Here is a 19250-nt window from a genome sequence, read left to right as displayed (position 1 = left end):
GAAAGTAATGGTCTTTTTACTGGGGTTTTTTTTGGTCAAATGAAAAGTAAACCTTTTTTCTGTGTGTGACACAATGTCAAGCAGTGGGGCTAAGATGCTCCAGCCTCAGAACAGTCTTAGTAAGAGAATGAAATTCTTTCTTTGACAAGCACTTAAAGTATTGAATTATTAAATCAAAGGGCATCACTGTCACCAGTGCATGCTCTGGCTGCATATATAAAAGGAAAGTGAGTTGTGCTCATCTTTTCCAGAGAAAAGCATAATCATTTATCTTTATGTGATGATTTTAGACTGCAGCACCTGAGTTCTGCTGCTCTGAATAAGGGCACTCGGGGAGCAAGCGAAGAATATACAGGTGCTCAGTATTATTTCTTACCGTGCAGGTCTTTGCACCGCTTGCTTTGTGGCTTCCTCCTTCATGGGCTAACTGGTCCGATACCTCACTGTATTTCACACTGAAGGCCCGGTGCTGAGAAAATGAGTTAAAATGCATCTCGCCTAAATTTTAATACCAGTCAAAAGAGGGAGGATAAGAGAGCAATTATTTTTATCTGTCTTGGATACATACCTTAAGATGAGTCCGTTTCAGCCCCTTGACTATAAAGGGAACCTGAGATCATTAGTACAGGCTTCAAAATACAGAAGCTACATAGTAAAAGTCAGAGTACTTGTATCAGCTCATGGATGCCTAACGTCTTAATGCATGGAAGTCTTTATGCTGGGCCTCTCATGGTTCATGAAAGATCTCTATAAACAGAATGATGTTCCATAACAATGTCATTCCGTAAGCAACAAGAAGCATCCTACTGTTCTTGTTCGTGATGTCACTTTGTAGCTATTTTGCAGTTGAAAAACTCAGTAAATTACATGCACTTTAAAAATGAGAGTTAATTGTCCATGATTCCCAACCCTGGGGAACTTGTCATTCTTGGAGATTACCTAGAGAGACTGCCTGCGCACTGTGCAGAGTAGCACTCCTGTCCATGTGGAGAAAGGTTGCCTTCTAGCACTCTTGGTGCACAAGGCTTCTGAATGTGTTTTGCTGCATTACTGGAGATTCCTACATATCAATACTGAGCCATTAGGGAGTCATGGGAGAGTCTATAGTCACCTTTTTTTCCTCTTTTACAGTACAAATGATGACTCAAAGAGAAGCATTCGGTTCTAATCTATGTGAGTTCTTGTAATAAGCTTTACAATTAGAGCACAGAGTCTTCCATCTAATTTACGTAATTTACGCTGGGAAATGAGATACTGTTCAACTAATCCGATGCTATTTTCTTCTTTATTAGAGAATGAAAATATCCTCCGAGGCTCTGATGGGATTCAGGCTAAGCTTCTGAGACACAAATAGTGTGAAATGCTAATGAAATAGTATGCTACTGTAATTCCCTGTTGGGAACTGTTGGTATAACTGTTGGTATCTGCTGCCCCTCTCCTTTAACCTATAACGCAGTCAGAGGAGTTGGTAGGAGGCAGTGGGCCTGTACCAACTCTTTGTGGGCTCAGGGCAACTTTGTACATTTTTGTTTAATAAGATGACACCAACACAGGTGAACTTTCTTCAATGAGTGTTTGTTCCAGCTGTCTTGCATGGTGACTGTAGTGCTTTCAGGAAAGGGTTAATAGGTTTTCTACTGCTTTATAGTAACTCCTGTAAGTGTTACTGTGTTCTCTTTAAAGTCAGGCAGCCCAGTTGCTTAATTTAGAACATATATATTCAAATCACCAAGGAGCATTTCCACTACTTCTTAAGGGGAAAATACATAGAGAATATGTACTCTTCATTTTCATCAAGCTGCAACAAGTTCTCCCTCGGTGTGTAAGTACTGCACCTACACTGTTGCGAGATGTAACGGGTGGTAGTCTGTAGTCTTTGAATTTCTGCTTGTTGAGAATGTCAGAAGACGAGTATCCTGCCAAAACATCCTGTGTTTCTTCCTCCATTGGGTTTCTTTGGTGATGCCAATTGCTGTCCTCTGAGGTCTGCATGTCTCTTGGTTTTCATTGCTGTTGTGCTGATTCTTTGACCACTTTGCTCAATTCTTTCACATCTTTCTGGATCATTTTTATTTTCTCCCTCACTTCTTGTACATGAAACATATGACAAGTCCCCCGTAAACAGAAGCATTATCTCTTAAGGGAAGAGTGAGAAGAAAAAAGGGCATGACTTGCTGTGGCAGATGAGTATTTTATATCATAGAGTACTAAAGTTGCTTATCCCTGTGATTAGTAAATTCTGTGTTGGGAAGAAATATTAGATGGAGAGTACTGACACTCAGTTTGCTAATCGCTGGAACAATAAAGCAAGGTCTAAATGCATCCCCGCACTCACTGCTCTAATGTCCTAGATCTTGAGCTAAATAACCAAACTGCCACTAGCTAAAAGGGTAAATTTCCATTTTTGTCTGTCAGTCTTTGCTTACTAAGCACATAAGCATCCCGTGGCTGATGGTTCATGAGGATGAATGTGGTGTAGATCTCAACAGGCGCAGGAAGAGACCCGCATATCCACAGGGCTGCACCACATAGTGTGGGAATGCTCATGGAGGATAAGAGGTTAAACTCTGCTGTGTAAGGGTGATGTTTGTCTGCTGGCACTGTTCTGTTTCTTAGTGGGATGCAAAACCAATGGTAAAGGCTTTTGCACCTGTAAATGTATTAATCTGTGAAACCATTGCCCCTTGTTGTATAGGCTGTAGAAATCCTAAATCTTCCTTTTCTCTCACATTCATGGATTTTGGCTTTAATTAAATATCTAAAATTGTTGATTCCAAAATTGGCTCTGGGTACTTTTCTTTAGGAATAGACTGTATCGCTCTCGGTGCAATTCAGCTGTCCAGGTGAATTAATGAATCACTTTATTAATGCCACTGGCACACTCTTCCAAGACAGCTGACGTGTGCTACTGCTGTCAGCCTGTTACATTACTATGAGACAGATCTGAATGTCTCTCTTTTAGACAAAAAACTATTAGTACAGTGTCTATCAGTGCAGAGAAACAGTCTCATGCTAAATATTGTAAAATCTTTGTGCCATTTTTTTGTGCAGTAAATGGAACTGGAAGTTCAGACAATCACTGGAAAACAAAATTCAACTGCTGCATTTATTACAGTAGTAGGAAGTGTGCTAATAAGCAATGCCAATATAAATACTATCGTTCAGAGCTCAGACTGCTTATTGCTATGCTGTAAAACTAGAATGGGTACTCATGGATGCTGCTCAGTCAGTCAAGTGAACCTGTAATAGCCGGCAATGAAGAGTGCAAAAGAGTTGTGCAAAGGTGACAAATTCTGCTAAAAGGATGGAGGAACAAAAAACCAGAACAAAGCCATTGAACACGATACCATTTTTTCTTAAAACAGGCTGGATTTGCCTTCTAAAATCCAAATTTAAGTACCTATGTTCTTGATAGCTTTTAACCAGTCTGTGGCTATCGTGTAGAAAACTATACAAATATGTTTTGTTCTGTATTTTTTTGTTTAAAAAAAAATGCTGAGAAGCTTGAAATTTGGTTTCCTCGCTTTCCAGTCCCATCCTTTGCCATTTGGCAAGCACAGTCCACAGCTGCTCATTTAGGACGCTGTGAGAAAAGCTTACAGTTCCCATTAGCAGAGGAATAAGCAGTGTCATGTTTGAAAACAGATCCTGCTTGTCAGGCAAATGCCTTTTGATAGCAGCTCTCATCCCCACCTCTTCAACCCTCAAAAAAGGAAAAACACTGTCTCTTCTGATCTTATTTTTAGAACCTGTGCTGTGTGTTCTATGCGTGTGAGAAAACAAAGCCGGGCTCTCCGCGTGCATGTTACCGGCACCTTCCTGCCGTGCTGGGGGCCTGGCTACCTATGGGCTACCGTGCACAGCCGGTCTTTTGGAGGGACTTACAGGGTCCCCAGGCAGTGTGAAAGGTACAGGCTGGATGGCTCAGCCAGATATGGACCTGCTTTCCTCCTCTGCTTAACGGCGTGTCAGCCTTTTCTGGGGCCTCGCTGGTTTTGTTTTCCGGTTCTCTTCAGTCCGAAGTTGAGAGCTTATTTCGATGTTTGGGTCGTGTTTGGAATGTCATGTGTTGACATGATTACTCAGTCGCAAAAAAAGGGTTGTAGGTTAGCACTTCAGAAACAGGACTGTTGAACTGTGCGATATACTCGTGTTTTGTAGCATTAGGGGTTCTTTTTATCTAAAATCTTCCATAGGCCATCACATGCAAATGACAGTTCATGGTCTCCCTGGCTGTACGTTTTATCAGATGGTCTTGCTGTGAACAGGGAAGGAATTTAAAAAAAAAAAATAAGTTTTTTTCCTATAAAATCCATAGCTTAAGAGGTTTATCCAGCTGTTTTAAGATTATAATGCCTTTTTCTTATGGATTATTTCACAGGAGACAGCAATAACAGTTGTTGGAGACTTTTTTCTAATTTTTCAGTCTTCCCAGTTGTATCTGAAGGATTCATGGAGCCCATTTTTCTTCCATCATCTAACAATTGCTTAGAAAATCACATAGAGAAATATTCCAGTAGAAGAGTAGAAACACTCAGGAGCAGTCACCAAAGAGTAAAATATTCATTTTTTCCATAATAGTTGGAAAGTACAGTATTTATGGTACCAAGCCTGTCGGAGTTCAAGGAGCATCTGGACAATGCTCTTTATCATACGGTTTAGGTAATCCTACGATGCCAGCAGCAGGGAGGTGGATTCAATGGTCCTTATGCGTCCCTTCCAACTTAAGGTATCCTATGGTTCTATTTGGTCTTTTTTTGGTCCTTCATGTTATTTTATTTTTCTCACACTCTTTGCACTACTAAACTTTCTGTCTTTACAAAGCCCTAACAACGTTCAGCCTTCTCAACTGCAGACCGCAGCCGTATTTCCTTTTCTAATGGGAGGAGAAAGGCACACTGCAAATTCCACACAACTGCACCTGCTTTGCATGTGCAATAAAATCTATTCACGTTCTATAACTGCCTTTTTGAGCTTGTACTACGCAGGTCTGTTGTTTCCTCGAAAGAGGGCACTGCGTATTATTGTGTCCTTCCTGAGTCTGGGATACAGGCTAGATATTGTTCCAGTTGCAGCAATCCAGTTCCTGATGTCCTCGGTCCTGGGGAGCCTGCGGCTTTCTGCTCTGTGCCTGGAGGAGGAGGGAGAATGGCTGAAAGGCAGCAACAGGCTAGAGAGAGCTTATGATATAAAACAGTCTGGATCAAATGGGGCTTAAAATATAGTTCATCACAATTACACGTGTACAAGGCCAATCTGTCACCATGTTTATTTAATCAAGATCACATAGCGATTTTAATTAAAATAGTGAGCTCATAACATCAGGCTGGTCATCTGTAACTGACAAGTGTGTTTAGTTACAAAGGCCAAAAAATGGTCCTTATTTATGTGCTAGTTTTGCTAAATAATGGGTACCTGGTTTAGATACTTGCAGTAATTCGGCACAGAGTGATAGTAAAAAAAAAAAATTGCTTCTTGTCCAGTTGGTGCCAGTAGGAAAAAGCCCATTATTTTCAGTGAGGTAAGACTGAGCCTTGAATAAATGCTCTAACAGCTGCTTATCTTGGTTTCTTAAATTTGGAAAATGGGAGTGACAGTTTAAACTCTTAATTTTGTAATATTCTGTGGCAAATGGTACTTAGAAAAGGGAAAAATAATGGGGGGGGGGGAGGCAGGGGGGAGTTAGATTTGGCCTAAAGTAGAGAGAGAAGACAATAATGCTGGATGTCATCTTAATTTAAATCAGTTAGGCAATAGTAGTTGCTAAACTTGCTAGATGAGACTTTTATGTCTGTTTAGCAGGACAAACTGCTCTATTAATTAGGCTCAGTCCTGTAAATCTCTTCTAACTTGCAATCAAATCCCAAAGTAACCTGGATCGTGTTGCTATTGAATTCTACAGCCCAGGAGAATGGAGTTTAATATTTAATTTGTCTTGTTTTCAGCTATGACGTGACTTGTTAGATGTCATTTTTGCATTGGGAATAAAAATCACTAAATCTATCTTTTAATTGTCTTGCACCAAGAAACAAGTAATAAACTGCTTGTGATTTATAATAATTTGATTTTTAATGAAAATGTATCTACATGCATTTCTTGAAAACAAATTTCTTGGAGAAATAACCTTATTAAATCAAAACATAATCAGCCTGACATTTCATATCAGAAAAAGATTCTGGCAGGAGCTAGGGGAACAGTGCAAAATAAAGGCAGAAACAAACATTCCACAAAAGACTCAGCTCGTGATGCTGTTTTTTAATTCATGTTGGATACCTGCTACAATTACGATTCAGACTGCCTTTTTCTTTTTCTTCAGAGGTACAATGCACAACTACTGCAGTCAATCTCAAGGAGATAGCATGGTTCATTGTAATTAGTTAGCCAGAGGAAATGAAATTTTCCAAAGTTTCAAGTTGATCGTTTTGTATAATGGTTTCTATGCATTTGTTTCTCTTCACTGAGCCAATGTTAACCTGCAAGACTTTGCCAGAGGGGAAAGTCCCATCTTCCTCCCATCATGTGGTGCTCAAAATCCTTTCTTCCACATTTCTGTTGGTCCTGGATTCTTCCAGTTCTCTGGGCTCTTTGAGGAATCACCTTTAAGAGGGGTTTAGAATAACTCCCACAGAACTCTAAAATTAATGTCATGCTACAACACTTACAGGTTTCTTTTTCTGAGACAGAAATGTCCTTTCTGTCACCTTATTTTCATAAGAGAATAGAGTTTGTGTCCTCTGGGCTGAGGGCAAACCACATTAGAGTGTGACAGAGGGAAAGCTACATGAGATTAAAGAAATTGCTCATAACCTTGCACAGTTCAGCTCAGGTTTTCAAAACGACAAGGCTTAAGCTTTTTGTGTGCTCCTGATATGGAAGTGGTATTTATACACTGGGGGGGGAGGAATTAAAAATCAGGCAGGCAACTGGAGCCCTGTAGATTATTTTTTTTTAACAGCTTTCATCAAATGATGCTGCTAAGATGTCCTTTATTGGCTTGCTTTTCTTTTTATCACAGAGGTGATGCTCAGTGGCAGGGTTCCTGCCCCCTCATGATGCTTTTCAGACATCTGGGCACTCTTCAACTTGCACGCAGAATTTGCTTGAGTACCTTTGCTCGTGAAGTTAAGCCAACTTTGCAATCAAACATGACAGGAGGTGTTGATTCACTGATGCTTTAGAGTTTTTCTTGGTTCTGAGCTACCAAAAGCCCCAGTTAGAGTCAGTTCTAGCAGCATCCTGACTACTGATACCATTGACCATGGGAAGCTCTCTGGTGTTTAAATTTGCTAGTATTTTCTCAGACACAGAGTCAGTGCTTTGATTAAAAATATATCCTATTTTTAACCTTTATTTTGCTTGGTAAAATCACAAAATGAGCAAGTAATTTGAGTTTTCCATTCTTGTGGAATCGTGTCATGTTAAGAATTACACTTTGGCTGAAGCACAATACCACGATCAATGATCATGATAGTCTGCCATGCTGGGTCACAGGGCAGAGGAAGGGCTGTTGTACCAGAACCTTTTTAAACATGGGATGTGCTAAGTGCACTCACTCATCTTTATTTAAGGCTTCTTTCTCCAATATCATATTGACTGTTATTGCTGATATGCTTAAAGGAGAGAATAAGTATAAACCTTCTGACCTTTCAGAAGTGACTTTTGGGTTCTGTTTTAAACAGAAGTTACTTTGTGGTTACTGTATTTTTGCGGGTGTTTCTGAATTGGTAGTACTACCCTCAGTGTAAGTGGGCTGAATTTTTAACACAAAAGAAGCCAAATTCTTTTCAGTAACAGATTAAATTCTTATGAAAGATTTGGTAAATGACAGAAGAAATAGTGTGGCCAGCAGGAGTAGGGAAGTGATCGTGCCCCTGTACTCGGCACTGGTGAGGCCGCACCTTGAATCCTGTGTTCAGTGTTGGGCCCCTCACTCCAAGAAGGATGTTGAGGTGCTGGAGCGTGTCCAGAGAAGGGCAACGAAGCTGGTGAGGGGTCTGGAGCACAAGTCTGATGAGGAGCGGCTGAGGGAACGGGGGTTGTTTAGTCTGGAGAAGAGGAGGCTCAGGGGAAACCTCATTGCTCTCTACAACTACCTGAAAGGGGGTTGTGGCGACGAGGGTGTTGGTCTCTTCTCCCAAGTAACTAGCAATAGGACAAGAGGAAATGGCCTTCAAGTTGTGCCAGGGGAGGTTTAGATTGGATATTAGGAAAAATTTCTTCACCGAGAGAGGGGTCAGGCATTGGAACAGGTTGCCCAGGGAGGTGATGGAGTCGCCATCTCTGGAAGTGTTCAAAAAACTGTAGATGTGGCGCTTCAGGACATGGTTTAGGGGACATGGTGGCACTGAATTAATGGTTGGACTTGATGATCTTGAAGGTCCTTTCCAACCTAGTGATTCTGTGATACAGATACATAGTGGAAATTTGGTCCTTTTGACAAAATTGTCTCAGACCTCTTGTGACTTCTTTTTGCCTACAGAACCTCCAACTCCTATCGCTCCTCCTGAGCTGCTGGCTGTCGGAGCCACATACCTGTGGATCAAACCCAATGCCAACTCCATCATTGGGGACGGGCCCATCATATTGAAAGAAGTGGAGTATCGGACGACCACTGGGAATTGGGCGGAAACGCACATTGTAGACTCTCCTAATTACAAACTGTGGCATTTGGATCCTGATGTGGAGTATGAGATCAGAGTGCTGCTCACTCGCCCTGGAGAAGGAGGCACAGGGCCCCCTGGACCACCACTCACAACAAGAACAAAATGTGCAGGTAGGGTTTCTACTGCTTTACAATACGGCACAAATATTTTGGCTCACTTACTAACAAATGGTCCTCTGCATACCCTTACTGTTCACGTTCTTCATCGGTGGTCTAAGTTGACATTATGAATTTTGGGATATCCTGGAATATCTTACTTTTTATTCCATAGGCAAGTGTTTAAGAAATGTTTGGTTTTATGCATGTAGTGTATTTGCCAGACTCTCTGCTACAGTGTGTGGCTGCTTTCTGTTGAAATGGGCAAGCAGATGAGAATTTTCCCAACCAAATCTCCAGCAGGCAAATTGTTCTTAAGACTAGTCTATTACAAAAGTTTCACTCTGTAAATGCGTAATGATATATTTGTTTTTCTTGGGTAATGCTTCAGCATTGTTTATTAACATATTGACAGTGCTATAAATTTATGAGTGCAGTGTGTTAAAGCAGTAAACATTTAGGTTTTAAGATAAATTTTTGTATTTCATTTGATGGAACTTGTTCTTTTCTGCTAATGAAACCGGTTCAAACACTGTGCAGCATCTTCCCTTTTGTCTTTCATATTGGAACAGATCGATTTTGATCCAGGGACAGGAGAAGTCTATCTTCTTTGTAAGCCATATTGGTTGGCCTTTCCAGGAAAAACTAAAGGATCATCTTCCTCATGTTTCAAATATATTGGCTATTCATCCTGTTTTCACACATTAATCATTAGCCATTAAGGGAAGTAAAGCTCTGTGCCTTGCAAGGGGATGAACAAAGCAGTTTTCTACCTAGCAGTTTTTTTTCCATTGCACAACTGTCTTCTCAATGTTTGCATTCCTGTAATTTTTGCAAGATCCTTTCTGTGTTGTGAACAAAGAACAGAGACTAAAAGGCTGCTCTCCTTTTTCTACAACTTTCCTTCCCTGCCCACAAATTAGTGGTTTACAGCAAGTGGATTTAAGTAGTGGAGAGCTTATGCAAATGCATTCTGGTTCCAGTTGCTCTTTCTGACCAAATAGCAAGTCTGAAGTGTGAAGAATGCGTCAAGAACAGCCAAATGCCATCCTGGGATGGGATTAAGCAGCGCAATATTAGCGTTCCTCACCCACTGTCACAGCATGAGCATCCCCAGTAGCATCCTCTTCCTCCACCAGGAGAGGAAACCTGGCAGGTTGAGTGTGTTGGGGGGGAACATCCTTACTGCCTTTCCTTTTTTTTACAAGTTATAAAGTAGTGAACATTAGTGTCTCTTTGGGAAGAACTGGTTGGGGGGAAAAAAAAAATCTGTGTGAGGACCTGGCACGTAAGTGTTTGCAATATCCAGTGCTGGTCCATTGGTAGAAAACAGGCGTTTGGAGGCTTTTCTGTGGGTAGATGGAAAGCACGAAGTGACATGAGTGATGTCCTGGCTTATTTGGGAAATTGGCATGTGGTCTGCTACTCATCTTTTGGCTGCCTCCCCCTTCACTAGTGCAGTCAAACTATCTAACCCTTAGCAGAAGTAACTGCAAACCTGGCCTGGGACTCGGCACTCTCTATGCTGAGATTTCATCTGCAGTTCATGCATTGTGACTTTGCAGGAACACGCTCTGCAGCAGCCAAACTTGCAAATTTCTCTGTATTACCTGTAAAGAATGCTTGCTTTAGTTTAATGCAGGGGTAAAAAAAAAAAAAAAATGTTGGCTTTGTGCTTAATGGTGTCTTGTCCTGGATCCCAAATTGCTGAGTTTCTTTACTCAGCATAGGTATTGACTGGTGATCATGAAGGATGATGTAGACAATTTGTTCAAATTGGCTGTGCCACTCACTGTTTTCTGTCCTAATTTACTAATGAAAATCTAACTGGAGAAGGTCATTCTATTAAAGTTAGTTGTCATACAGAGCTTGTTGAGATTGATGGTGATGGCATTTATATTTTGTTTAGGGCATTGGGTGGGAGAAATTGTAATGATCTTGATCTAAGCATAGACTTGAAAGAAGGGAGAGACTTACCCAGTACCTAAAGATGTACAACTTCTACAAAATGCCAACTGAAATGATAGACACGAAAATGGAACTCATTATTCCAATTTCCATATGTCATGGAACTCCTTCAAAATCTCCTATTTGAGAATAATTACACAAAATTTCCATGGTAAATTTTTTAAAAATTGTGCTGAATCAAGCAAACAGCACTAATTCCTTGACTTTTCTTAGGTGTCTGCAACTTTCCAACAGTGAGAAGGCAATGACCGTTTTACTAAATAATCTCCTTAGTTTCTTTTCACATAGTCATTGTATACTTGTGTGTTAGAGAGTCTGAGTAATTAGTCGCATAGCCTTCAATTTAGGCACAGTTTGCAATGAGATTTTTATTTCTTTTTATGTCTAGATTAGAACAGTATTTGGGAAGAACCATGCTTTTCTCACACTTCAAGTCAAATGAAAGCTCATTTACAAAGTTGCAGTTGTCTGCTGTGACTTTCTTGACTGTTGGCCTCGGATCAGAGCAAAAGCATGACCAGAACGGCTCAGCATGAGCTTAGAAAGTCATTACACCATGACTCAACTCTTATCAAGATCGTTCATGACTTTCAGATTTTTGATCAGAGTGAATGGAAGTTGTTTACATGGACCTTAATTTTTTCATTATATAAAACCCATATAAACTAATTATGAAAGGTCTTTCTCTAAACGAGCACAAAGAAGTTTTATTAAACTGGATAATATCTTATCTAAATTTCCATAAAGAGTATGTGCCTGAGCATTCATTATCCCACTGGTGATGCTTTTGGTTTTCTACAGGACAGCATTACAAGACTTCATTTATATTTGATCTTTAGAAATGATACTGAAAATTAAGTCTCATCTTGCCTCCTTCCAGGAAAAGCCAAATGACAGAAAATATGGCCAAATCTGCCTTTGTAAATGAATCATTTCATTGTGGGTTTTTTGGGGGTTTGTGGTTTGTTTTTTTTGGGGGGTGTGGTGGGGAAAAGGTATTTAATAGACTGTGGTAGGATGTGATGTGGGACAGGAGAAGATTAAATGACCTTGAGGATGGAACAGTAAGCTGTCAGTCAGAGGGAATAGTTGGTCAGCAGGGAATGGGGAAAAGAGAAAGACTGCTTAAAGTTCAGACCAGACACAGAGCTGAGGGGTAGTTAAAGGAAAGAAATATAGAAAAATTTAGGTTTTCCCCCAAAAATAATAAGGGGGTGAATAACAAGATCAGAATCTACGTTCAGAGTTTGATATGGTGTTGCAAAGCAGTTGGAAAACCTTTTCCTTTAGTTATTATTAAAAGTTATTTCGTTGCTATGAAATCTTGCAAAATTTAGAAGTAGTAAGTTTGCCTTTTTTTTTAAGACTACATTTTCATATTTTATAGAAAAGTTTTTGTCTGTTGCTCTATTACAAATGTTAGTAAAAGGAGTTAGTTGTCTAGTGTTATGAAATGCACAAACTGAACAACCAGAAGGTTGCTTTGTTGTGTGCTGAGTTAGTATGAGTTGTTACAACAGGTTAAAAAATATTTCTTTCTGATTTAATTTTAAGAGGTTAGCTCCTGTTAAATAGGAAACATTAATATGTTAATGTTGAAAAATAAGATTCAGGGTTTCTATACCACTGCCTTCATTTTTTTTTTCAGGCTTACAAAAAAAAAAATCTGATATATGAGTCAAAGCACCACACAAATCGCATATCAAGTGATTTGAAAGAGCCTTCTGTACAACCTATGCATAGGTGTTATTAAAATCCCTATTTCATAGACTAATTTAACTTGGAGTTACTCTAAGCCTTGCCCTGAAACATTCATTCATTTCCCTATTAATAATAGTTAATTTTTAGCTATACTGTCTTCTATAACTTTAAATGTAGCTAACTGGGAAAATAGACGCTTATTTAGCGGGGTTGCCTACTTCTGAAAAACACTTCCTGTAGTGTTTTTAGCACTGAAGGAAAAACTTATTAGCAGTGAAGGAAAATCTTACCTGGGTTTCTTGTTTTCTATCTTGGTAAATGTGGTGAGTGACTTCCTTTTCTCAGCTACGATAAGACACACGATGAACAGAGGCTTGCGGAGCACGAGGAAATGCACTTGTTCTCGTCACAGCGCCTGCTCCCACAAGCCGTGGAGCACTGCAGGGGAGCTGCGGAGAGCGGCATGATCTCGTATCTGAGTTTTGGCACGTGGATCCCGCAAGGACTGGTACCCATCTGAGGGACTTTATTCACTTAGTTTGATGATTGAAAATCTGTTTTCATTCCACCCCAATATTGCCTTTGGCATGTCAGCTAGAGAGGTACCAGTCGAGTTACAAAAATGATAGTCCTTCTTTTTGATCCTTGATCCCCAGTTTGTGCTTGGAAACAGCCTGGCAGTATTGTTGAAAGATGAGGGCTTCATCTGTAGGACATCCTAACAGCTTAAGTCCTTTTGCACACAAGATGCTGATTTTCCCTGCTAAACTGATTGAATAGATAATAAATGTATCTTGATTTCTGTTTTATTCTTTCCCCCTCCTCGCTTAATTTTTGAGGGAGTAGAAAAACAGCATCTACCCTTTAAATAACAGCTGAAAGAAAAGGTGAAGCATTTCTTGATGATATGTGATTTGTGGCCACGAGCTTGTCTGAGTGGTACGCTTTTCTTGTCTCTGTTATCTCTCAACTTCTGTTTCACCCATAACATCTACCTTCAGACCTCTTGGACAGTATAGACAATGCCTCAATCGAAACTGCAGAGCTCTATAGGAAGCAAAGTGTATTTCTGATTTCAAGTTGCAGAAGTGCAGTTGGTTGCAGGTATAGGGGTGTTCCAGGCAAAAGATGTCTCTTTGAGGACCTATCAGTATGAAGTTATGGATGTATTGGCTGTAGAAATGTAGTGAAACTGGAAAGATACCTTTCAAAGAACAGAAGATAATATGGATCTATGAATTAGTTACTGGAAAAGAATTGAAAAAAAGGAGCACCTATATTGTCTGGGATATAACAGTGATGACCTATATGGAACAGAAGGAATTTGGGAGGAGGAAGACAGGTAATTAAATGGTGAAAGGGGAAGCAGAGAGTTTTGGTGCACTCTGGGTGACTGACTGAATACAGGACTCCTGAAAAGCCAGGTTGTGGGAGCTGATAAGATACTTGGTTTGGCAGGAGGCCACGGTCCGTGCAAAGTTCAGGCACTAAATTCAGTGTGTTGGAGAGCAGTAATGTGCACGGGAGAGGCTGGGATTTACTGCTGGAGTACATCAGTATGCCATCAATCTGATACTTGTTTCTAGCAGTGACCAATGCCTGAAAATTCCCGAGTCTAGCAAAGCATGTCCCTTATTGCCTTTAACTATGGTACATGTTCTGAGGAATGTTCTTTATCCTGACCCTTGTAGAAGATTGGCCTTTTGTCCTGAGGCATGTGGATTGATTGCCTTTATCTTAGTTTGCATAAATACAGTTATGAATATAAAGGCAGTCATAATAGTGCTTTAGTCTGGATTCTTTTTCCCGAGGGATTTTGCTCATGATGGATTTAAATTCTAGGGATTTACTTTTTATCTGCAAAGCCAGTTTTATATCCAGATATGGTTTGTGGTTGGTTGTTTGTTTTAATTTTTATTTATTATTAGGATGAAGTCTGGTTATTCATTTCCACACCACACTGTTTCTGCTTAGTGGTGTCACTGTTTAATTCAATGGCTTTCTATAATGTGGTTTGAATATAGCATTACTTTCTGAGTGGGCAGGCTGGTCAGTAAGATGACAACTTCCCTAAAGGCATGAGGCTTTCATGCCAGCAAGAGCAGTTCTCGCTAATGATGGGACCTCACAACTTCTTCCAAAAGAAGTGAACCTGCCTAGCAACTAGTTTCACACCAGCTGAATTTAGGACGCTGCTCTTTTTGATATTCCTTGGCTCCTGAGCTCTGTTCAGGCTTTGTCCCAACCAGCCTTCGTACTCCTAATCTGAAGAGGCAAAAATGGGGAGAGAGAAGAAAACAAACCAAAAAAGCCCATAACAACAACAACAAACCTCATTCTTTTCTGTTGAACCCTGAGAAATCCCTGAGCACTGGCTGACTTAATGGTATTGTAGATTTGAGGCAGCGAAACATCTGTTCTGTGCACAGTACTTTTCTAAGTAGAAAGTGGTTTTGAATGAAATTGTAAGTGCATACAGACCAGTTTGATGTTTCTCTTGTTGCAGTTTTTCCAGGCTGTATTTCTACTTGAAACACGCTGGGCGCAGGTGAAGGCTTTGTACAAGAAGGTCGCTGACAGGACAGTCGGGCCCACATTAACAATTTCAGATCTTCTGGGCTGGAGCCTGGACGCAAGTGGTGTGCAGAGAACCTAAAACGAAATTATGTCAGCTTCCATGTTACCAAGCCACCCCAGGTTACTCAGGGAATGAGCTCTCATCTTTGTAAGCAAGACAACGTTGTTTGAATGTTCTCGTATGCATTCAGATAATTGTGTGATTCCTCTTTTTCAGCTCACTCAAACTGTGGAGTGAGGGATGCAAAATAAGCAGATATTTGATGTGTTAATAGCTTCTTTCTTCTTTGCTTATGCAGCTTCATTTTAGCATCCTCAGTTTAAGGGTGTCTCCTGTATGGTCCTAAAAATGTGACTTCACAGGGCTTAGCTTGTGCAAAACTGGTGTTGCTTTACCAAAGTCAGCATTTTACACCCGTTGAAAATCTGGCCAAAAAATTTGCAAAACTGGGCCAGGCGTTTTTTCTTGGTTGTCACTCAGTCCCCTGCTAAAAGCAATTTATTTAAGTTGCACGGTGTCTCTTAGTCTTCAGTTAAGTGGCATCTTTCACAAAATGTCATCCCTTGTTACCATATTATTACTGCTTCTGTTAGGTTTGTGAGGGTGCCACGAGATGATCGCTTCCAGATGCTGCTTTATACGAGTGTGAAGAGCCCCGTTAGTGGGAGGAAACGGGAAGGATAACGCTACATATTCGTGCAGTGCATGTGTTAAGCATTAAACTTCCACTGAGGAGCGACTGGAGGGAGGTGTCTGTTTTCCTTCCCTGTGTAATATATACCATAACTCATTCTGGGAGGGAAACGACAGACCCAGTCTTGCGAAGCATTTATTAAGCTCTTGCATAGTCAGGATCCTGCCTTTGTCCTGGGACAAACGCTGCTCGCTGCTTCCTGCTTATGTTTCTCTTCTTGCTTTTCCAAAGCCAGCTGAAACATAAATGCCTTTCACTTTTAAATGTATTTCTAATGTACCCAAGTCTACATTAAAAACCACTCAAATAATAAGAGGCATTTAGAGTTTATATACTGAAAGTGCCCAATTTTAAACGTTTCAAAAATAAAATGCATGTTAATTGGCTTTCTTGGAAGCTCTAACATATAATACAAAAGCAAGGCAGGGGCAAAATGGAAGATAGCGCTACATTTTTAACCTCATGTTAATGCTTTTAACCTGGAGATATTTGTAAGACATTTAGGAACTATTTTGTCCCTTACATGTTTAGTTGTTTTATGCTTTTTTTTAAAGCATAAAACAGATAAAACAGTAAAAAAATATTTTACTCTTACATTTTTCCCCAGTGGACTCTGAAACGTTGATATCCAAATGACTTCTTGTTTAACCTTTGCCAATTTACCCAGATGAACAAGGCTGTTGCATAGCTTGAAAATTAAAAAAGCATGTAGATGTCTTCAATTCGGTTGCAGAACCAACAGATGGAGTACGAGAGTACAAAACCTTTCTTGTAATGGTGTGTATGTCTGCACAAGTACATTGTATTTTCATACTGGTTGAGCTTGAAAACGGAATTTTATTTTATTTTTTTAAGCTACTAATTCTGTCCATGGACATTTCTGTGACCCATTAACTTACTGTATCTGAACACGACAAAGCCAGGAGTGAACCAGAGATCTCATTCCGCTTTGGGGGATGCAGGGTTCCCTTTGTAGCTGAGTTCACAATATACAGGTGGAGAAGCAAAGACCCCCAATCTTCTCAGGCTTTGGGTTGTGATCCAGGTGATTGCCGTGACCTTGGGACTGGGTAGGGGCTTATAAACTTAGTCACTGTTTTAATTATTTGTTATTCCACTGAGTGCAATGAGGGGAAAAAAGCAAATGCTTTCAATTCCTTTGAACTTATTTTTGCTTTTTAGTTTTGTAAGCTTAAAAGCTTTTTCTTTTTCTTTTTTTAAGCTGGGCTTTTTGCAAATATGAAGCAGTGGAATATTTTATGACTTTAGAAATAGCATTCAAGTAGACCATAGCTGTGACCATATCAAAGTACTCAAATATTGCTGGAGAGGCATACAGGCCTGAGCATCCAAATCAGACTGACAGTTGTTATTATAATGTATTTCACTCAAGATCTGCTAAATCCGCATTTTAGCTGCCAATAATCCTTCAAATTATTAAACTAAAGTCTTGGTGAAGAGACCATTGGAAGGGAGTTTAAAGGAAGACCACAGCTCATAAGATAACAAAATTAGAAAGCCTTAATGTCACAGATTCCTCCCTGTGGCACTCTGAAAAGTTTTCTACCATTTACTAGAGAACGAAAGAGGAGGAGGAGGGAAGTAGTTCTTGCAAATAGATCCAAACCTTCAGAAGCTGATTTGTCAATTAGTGAATTTTGGCAAAAATATTTGGTGAGCTTGAAAGATTAGATTGTATATCAAGGAAGTCCGCCACTTTGAAGCTAAAGCCTTCAAGTGATAAAAATGTTTAATAATGTTTTAATGCCAACAGTTTTTCTTCCTCTTAAGTTGTCTTTTTTAACAGAGCGGGGAGTGAGGCAGAGGAGTGGGATGCCAAATCTAAGAAAAGGAATACTGTACCAAAGGCAATCTTATGTATGAACTACTGTACCTATATGTATAAAACCAGTTTTTCCCAGTTGGTTTTAGTCTCTTTAGATGGATTATTTGTGAACCTACTATAGGAGTAAATCTTTCTACCCGCTGTTCGATAGGTCAGTCTGCTATAATGCTTATTTTTACACTCATACCACATTCCTCTGTAAAAAGATGCACAAGGTTCTTTTTTCTGGTCAGAAAGAAACCCATTGTCCCTAAAGAAACGTGCCTGAAAGCAAGTCTACAACCGTGATGGTTTTTTGTTTCATACAAAATTGAAACTGTGGTATGCCAATTCAGACAAAGCAGATATCCTTGCTGCTATAGGGGAGCCCATATGTCTTTGCATTGTTGTCCGATACATGCAATGGATTAAAATCCTGGTGTAAAGTGTTGCATGTTGCATCCTATAATTTGCTTTGTGCTGATGGAAGAGGGTTTGGGTGATAAGAGTTAAATTTCTTGTAAACGCTATTTCCCATCATATCTCAACATGTACGTTATCTTTTTCTTTGAAATCACTCAACAGCGCACTCATACTAGTTTCAGGTACAAGATTTCCCTTTCCTTTGTGAAAACTCGACTTTTTTGATTCCAGTCTCTGTTCTACTCTTCTAAAGAAATCGGGAACCACAGAGTTAAAAGATGAACTTTGCAGTACCTGACATAAAATCCTTGGCGTGAAAATGAGTTTTGTATCCACTTCTAGTGTTCCCATTTATGTTCTGAAGCTGTTTTCAAATAGTTGTTGCTTCCAATTAGTGTTGTGCATACGAACTCCAGATAACGTACCTTCTGCCAGCCTTCTACTGTCTGTGGAAAGGCTTTGACAATTTATTGCTTTCCCCTGATCCAGCTGGCACAGCAGAGCAAATATTTACTTATTTTCACACAGAAGCAAATATCTTGGTGTAAGAGAGTTGGAATCGCGCTCTGTGCAAACGGATGCTTTGTATAATATCAGTACGTTGTGCTGCAACCGATCAGGAGTTTATGTTGAATCTTCCAAGCCTCTCGCGCTGCAGGCAGCGCAGTTGGACCGAGGCTCGCAGGTTGGTGTCAGTGCTCCCGGGTGATCAGACTTGGTTCGTTAGTATGAGTGATAGTTTGTCTCTCCTTTTTTGTCTCGGCGTATGTCTCAATGTAAAAGATGTTCTTGCCTGTACCAAGAAATAACCTCGAAACCTGATTGTGGTGGCCTGTGCTAAAAGTAATATTATCTTGTTAAAGTACTCTTTAGGCTGTAGAAATGTACCTGTGTGCTGAAGGCGTAATTGTTATCAGCTTGCTATTCCTGCCTTTTCTCTGTCACAGAGGTGTCCCTTGGCCATAAAATGCTGATGTGTTTTAAAAATAAGCGTTGTTTATCGATAGAGGGGAGGGCAGAGCATTGCCTATGATGCAGATGTGTTAAGCAAAGGTAACAGTGTTAAAAGTACAATGTAAGAACCTAAAAAGAAAGGAGTGGTAGGATAGATTTACTCTATAGCAAAATACTCCAAAATTTATTTTCAAACACCATACTGTTTACTGGCATTTATGTTTTCTGTTCTGAATTGCTTCAGTGCTGTTCAGTTTCTTTTTTTCAGGAAAAGTGTGTTGTTTTTTTTTCTTTTTCTGGTTAGAGCAATTTGCGCAAAAATATTTGCACTTCATCACCTTAACTTTGT

The 19250-nt window shown here is 39.9% G+C and overlaps 1 protein-coding gene across 3 annotated transcripts in view; it reads left to right on the top strand.

Annotated features, from left to right (window-relative positions):
* PTPRT (protein tyrosine phosphatase receptor type T) overlaps positions 1–19250 on the top strand; it is a gene marked incomplete at its 3' end in the record, with an annotated part of 341057 nt that overhangs the window by 101360 nt on the left and 220447 nt on the right. For all 3 annotated transcript variants that reach the window (XM_082007343.1, XM_082007341.1, XM_082007342.1), the window contains exon 6: positions 8480–8773. In XM_082007343.1, coding sequence (XP_081863469.1) covers positions 8480–8773 — 294 coding nt within the window. The remainder of the gene's footprint in view (positions 1–8479; positions 8774–19250) is intronic.

This window comes from Phaethon aethereus, assembly GCF_964289735.1.
Source record: "Phaethon aethereus genome assembly, chromosome: 16".
In the NCBI taxonomy this organism is placed as follows: Eukaryota; Metazoa; Chordata; class Aves; order Phaethontiformes; family Phaethontidae; genus Phaethon; species Phaethon aethereus.
The sequence above is the reverse complement of the archived record's forward strand: the minus strand, read 5'-3'. Positions and strand labels throughout refer to the sequence as shown.